Below are 5,730 nucleotides of genomic sequence, written 5' to 3' on the forward strand. Positions count from 1 at the left end.
TGTGTGACTATGAAATGACCAGAACAACGAGTTTTCAATTTCCCAGGAAACAAATGAAGACGGGAATTATTGGTTTGGTTATCGTGACAGGAACAACGCGTTTTCAATTTTGACCAACGAAAAATTCCTTCCTCATGATTTGGTTATCGTGCACCCTCTTCATTTTGGTTTTGTACTTTTTAGAGAGGTCATATGCATCATTCCTAAGCTCCTCAAGCTTATTCAATTGCAACTTCCTATGGTCACTAGCCTTGACAAGGTCAAAATTAAGGCTTTTTACGACCTAATAATCTTTATACTCTAACTCTACATGCAAATGACAAGGCTTACCAAAGACTAGACGATAAGGTGACATACCAATAGGTGTTTTGAAAGTAATTCTGTAGGCCCAAAGTGAATCAGGGAGTTTTAAACTCCAATATTTCCTATCTGGTCAGACCTTCTTTTCAAGGATTTGTTTAATTTCCCTATTTGAGACTTCGGCTTGGCCATTGATCTGGGGGTGGTAAGGTAAGGCAACCTTGTGAGTAACCCCATATTTCTTCATTAAACTTTCAAAAGCTTTGTTGCAAAAGTGTTTTCCCTCATCACTAATGATAGCGCGGGGAGTACCAAATCTTGAAAAAATGTGTTCCCTTAGAAAATTGAAAACAACTTTGTGGTCATTGGTCCTACATGTAATAACCTCAATCCACTTTGAGACATAGTCAACTGCCACTAAAATGTACTCAAAGCCATGGGAGTTAGGAAAAGGTTGCATAAAGTCAATACCCCACACATCAAAAACTTCCACAATCAGAATAGGGGTAAGAGGCATCATGTGTCTACGAGACATACATCCTAGGTGTTGACAGTTACTGCAAGCTTGACAATAAGTATGGGCATCACGAAATAATGTAGGCCAATAAAATCCGCATTGCAACACTTTTGCAGCGGTATTTTTGGAGCCAAAATGGCCACCACATGCATGATCATGACAAAATGAGAGAATAGCTTCTGTTCCCACTCAGGAATGCATCTACGTACTATCTAGTCCAGACAACACTTAAAGAGGTAGGGGTCATCCCAAACGAAATATTTAGCAGTGGCCAAAAACTTAGATTTATCGTGCTTACTCCAATGATTGGGTAATTGAGTGGTGACAAGGAAGTTCACTATGTCAGCATACCATGGGGTCTGAGCAACAGCCATCAAGTGCTTATCAGGAAAATTCTCAGAAATAGGCCAGTTTTCAATGGACTCAGTCACTAGCCTAGACAGATGATCGACAACTACATTTTTAGTTCCTTTTTTATCATGAATCTCAAGATCAAACTCCTACAACAACAAGATCCATCGGACTAATCACTGTTTGACATCCTTCTTAGAAAGAAGACGCCTTAAAGCCGCATGATCGAAGTAAACAATCACTTTGGAACCAATCAAATAGTGTCGAAATTTATCAAAAGCAAAAAACAATTGCCAAAAACTTTTTCTTAGTGGTTGAGTAGTTAAGTTGGGCATCATTAAGAGTTCTACTAGTATAATAGATGACGTGAGGGAGTTTATCAACCTTTTGACCTAAGACTGCACCAACCGCGTAATCAGAAGCATCACACATCAACTCAAAAGGGAGTGACCAGTTAGGTCGGGATACTGGGTGTAGTGGTCAAAGCATTTTTCAAATAGTCAAAAGCTCTAATATAGGCCCCAGTGAAATCAAAAGGAGCATCCTTAGCAAGTAAGTTACTCAGAGGCCTAGCAATTTGACTAAAGTCCTTTATGAACCGACGATAAAAACCCGCATGCCCTAAAAACGATCTAACATCTTTAACAGACTTGGGAATGGGTAGAGCAGAAATCATATCAATTTTAGACTTGTCAACTTGGATACCCTCACTAGAAACAACATGACCCAAGACAATGCCTTTCTTCACCATGAAATGACATTTCTCCCAATTGAGGACTAAGTTTTTATCCTCACATCTTTCTAAAACAAGACTCAGATGGTTCAAACAATCATCAAAAGAAGAACCAAAGATAGAAAAGTCATCCATGAAAATTTCTAAGAACCTCTCTACCATGTTGGAAAAGATACTAACCATACACCTTTGAAAAGTCGCAGGTGCATTACAGAGCCTGAAAGGCATGCGTCGATAAGCAAACGTACCAAAAGGACAGGTAAAGGTAGTTTTTTCTTGGGTTTCTGGGGCTATAACAATCTAAAAATAACCCGAGAAGCCATATAAGAAACAATAAAAAGCATGGCCTGCTAATCTATCCAACATCTGATCAATAAATGGGAGAGGGAAATGATATTTTCTTGTTTGTGCATTAAGCTTCCTAAAATCTATGCACATTCTCCATCCTGTCTGAACTCTAGTAGGGAGTAACTCATTTTCATCATTTGGGACAACAGTTATCCCAGATTTCTTGGGTACAACTTGTACAAGGCTAATCTACTGGCTATCTGAGATGGGGTAGATGATACCTGCATCTAAGAACTTCAAAACTTCATCTCGGACTACCTCCTTCATGTGTGGGCTCAATCTCCTCTGGGGTTCTCTAGAAGTTTTAGCATTATCTTCCAAGTGAATTTTATGTTAAACCACTAAAGGATTAATACCTTTGATATCACTAAGGGACCAACCAATGGCAAACTTATGCCTTTTCAAAACTTCAACTAATAAGATCTCTTGTTTATCTGATAAATCAGAGGCAACAATAACAGGGTATGTCTCATTGGGTCCTAAGAAAACATACTTGAGTTCAGCTGGCAAAGGCTTAAGTTCTGGGCTTGCTGGTGAAGGAGTAGAATCAACCTTGGGCTCACTACTAGGCTCAGCCTTGGAATTAACACTGGAAATTGTTTTGGGAATAGGAAGGTGGAGTGGTTCAACCTTAGCTTTCTAGTTTTTGGTTTCTAGGATAGGTGCAGAATCTAATAACTCATTCACAGCACTAATGGATCCATCTATGTCAAAATCACAAGCAAAATGGGTCAAACATGCTTCTAATGGGTCTTCCACTTGTGGAGTAGGGACCAAACTATTGAGGAGAAAAACTTCACCAATATCCTCATTATCATTGTGTTTCTTTATAAAGTGGAAGACATTCACATCTGCAGACATATTCCTAAAGGACACCTTCATCTCACCATTTCTACAGTTTATCAAGGCATTGGCTGTAGCTAGGAATGGTTGGCCTAAAATGATTGGAATTCTATTATCTATGGGATCATGAGTATCTAAAACTACGAACTCTACAGGGTAGTAGAAGTCAACTACTTTGACTAAGACGTCCTAAACTATATCACGCGGAATCTTAATAGGTCGATCTGCTAATTGCAAGGTGACTCTTGTGGGCTTTACATCTTGTAGGCCCAACTCCTAATAAACAGAATAAGGTAACAAGTTGACACTAGCACCAAGATCTAACAGAGCATTTTCCCTTGAACTTGTCTCCAATGTGGCAAGAGACTATAAGGGTCCCATGATCCTTAAGCTTAATTGTAGTTTTCTGGTGGATTAAGGATGTGACTTGAGCAGTAAGAAAGGCTTGTTTAGGGACATGGGTGTTCATCTTAATAGTGCATAAGTCTTTTACAAATTTCATGTAGGATGGGATCTGCTGAATTGTGCTGAGAAGGGAATATTAATGCTCACATTTTTGAAAACCTCCATAATCTCTGAAAATTGTTTATCCTTCTTATTTTGAGTGAGTCGCTCTAGGAAAGTGGCTTTTGGCATGACAGTTCTAATTTGGGAATCTGACTTAGTCTAGGAGTCATCTGGCTTCTGTTGTGGAGTCTTGGAACTCGGGGTTACAGTTGACTCAGTTTCTTTACTAGGTGGGGCTGGAGTAGTGGACTCACTTAGCATCCTAACCTGATTGTCAATTTCCCTCCCTGATCTTAGTGTGGTGACTACTTTCATCTCCCTAGGAAAAGTATTGTCTTGGGAACTTGAAACTTCAAAGGAATTTTCCTTGGTGTTCCCCTTTGGGTTAGCTAGTGGTTGACTTAGGAACGTTCCTTTCTCTTTAACGGCTACAAGGTTAATGAGTTGACTAATCTAGTTAGACTGTTGGCTCACTTATTGTTCAAGCTTATGGAAGGCTTCTTCCCATGGTTGTCTTTGTGGTTGTTGGGATGGAACATAATGGGAACTAGAAGATGGGTTGTACTGGTTGTACTAGGTTGGGTTCATCTGCTGGTTCATGGGGAATTGGTTCTGTTGCCTACCCTGGTTATTACTAGAAAAGCCTGGTCGACCTAACTGTTGGTTTTAAGACAAATTCTGTTTTCATGAATGGGCAGTGTGGTATGGACCTGAACAAATTGTGCACGGAAAAATGTTTGGTTCATTGTGCACACTCATCACGAAACTAGAAGCAGACGACACTTGTTGACTTTGGGCCTTATTGGATGTTAAGGCAAAAGCAGCAAACTGCTTAGTCAAATTGTTCAGACTATTCAACATAATTTTAGGTTCATCGAGATCTCTCTTTACTTCATACATACCTCCTTTCCTAGGTTCACTAGTCTGTCTCTCGTAGATTGGGGTGGTACTAGTACTAATACCCCACTGTTGTGAATCCTCAGCTAAGTCTTGGAGGAATGTGAATGCCTCTGATCTGGTCAAGTAAGTGAACTTGCCTTTGTGCATGGATTGGATCATTTAGCGTTGATCTTGCAAAAGTCCTTTAGTGAAAAATTGGACTAATTACCACTTTTTATAACCATGGTGGGGACACTTCAAAAGAAGAGTGTAAAAGTGGTCCTAACACTCATAGTAATGCTCGTTTTCAGCTTGCTTAAAATCCATTATCGCCGCTCTCATTGCATTAGTTTTTGAAATGGGATAAAATTGTCCCATGAACTTTTTCAACAATTCATCCCAGGTGCTAATGGGCTTGTACGGGAAAGAATTAAGCCACAAAAGGGCTTTGTCTGAAAGGGAGAATGGAAAAAGTCTCAACTTCACATTGTTCTCATCCAAATTTTGATTTTTAAAAGTACCACAAATGTTGAGAGAGTTTATTATATGGGCATATGGATTTTCATTATCCAAACCATGAAACTGGTGTTGAGCAAGCATATTAATGATGGTCGGCCTAATCTCAAATTGAGCCGCCTCCACAGGTGGGTAATTGATGCTTGAGGGTGGGTTTGAAGCAATAGAGGCAAAGTAGTCCCTTAGTTGCTTTTCAGCTGGTTGATTATTTGCAGCCATGGTGAATTGTCTTGGGCTGACTGGTGGAGATAAAGTTATGATTGTGGGAGAAAAAGGTGGATTTCGCTCAGACTTACCATATGGAGTCCAAGATCGAGTTAGCAGTTTGTTAACTCGTTTCCAACGGGGCATAAACAAATGCAAATTCTAACCTAGATGCACACACACTTCCTAAACATTCACCTAGCAAACAAATTATTATTATTATTATTTTTTAGATGCACAATACAAATGCCAAGCAAAATGAAATAAATCCTAAAGTCTGACTTAAAGGGTTTACACTTGAATCTCCGTCAAGGGAGTCTGTGTTCCTACCAAGAGCAGGGGTGTCGCCTGGGCATTACCACTATGAATAACCGCTCACATCCACAAGGTGGTCAATGGTAACTCCAGTGGGGCTATGCGTACTCTAAGTTCACTAAACTTTCCGCATTCCACTGGAATTCTCTGGCGGTTGCACCAGTAGTCACCGAAGTGAAACCATGTGTTCCACGAACTTGAAAAATGTTTACAGTCA

The 5,730-nt window shown here is 39.8% G+C and overlaps 1 protein-coding gene and 1 pseudogene across 1 annotated transcript; both read right to left on the reverse strand.

Moving 5' to 3' along the window:
• Positions 1–433: 433 nt before the first annotated feature.
• On the reverse strand, positions 434–3,110 carry LOC147497887 (uncharacterized; annotated as a pseudogene).
• A 1,650-nt stretch (positions 3,111–4,760) lies between these two features.
• LOC147497888 (uncharacterized) lies at positions 4,761–5,213 on the reverse strand. Its single transcript, XM_086563041.1, has one exon. It carries the CDS (start codon positions 5,211–5,213, stop codon positions 4,761–4,763), a length of 453 nt encoding a protein of 150 aa, XP_086419167.1.
• Positions 5,214–5,730: the final 517 nt, after the last annotated feature.

This window comes from Coptis chinensis, chromosome 5 (genome assembly GCF_015680905.1).
Source record: "Coptis chinensis isolate HL-2020 chromosome 5, ASM1568090v1, whole genome shotgun sequence".
NCBI classification, from domain to species: Eukaryota; Viridiplantae; Streptophyta; class Magnoliopsida; order Ranunculales; family Ranunculaceae; genus Coptis; species Coptis chinensis.

What these genes read in the sequence shown, in the direction of transcription:
- LOC147497888 (XM_086563041.1), bottom strand. Translation starts at nt 5,213, where the DNA reads ATGGCTGCAAATAATCAACCAGCTGAAAAGCAACTAAGGGACTACTTT.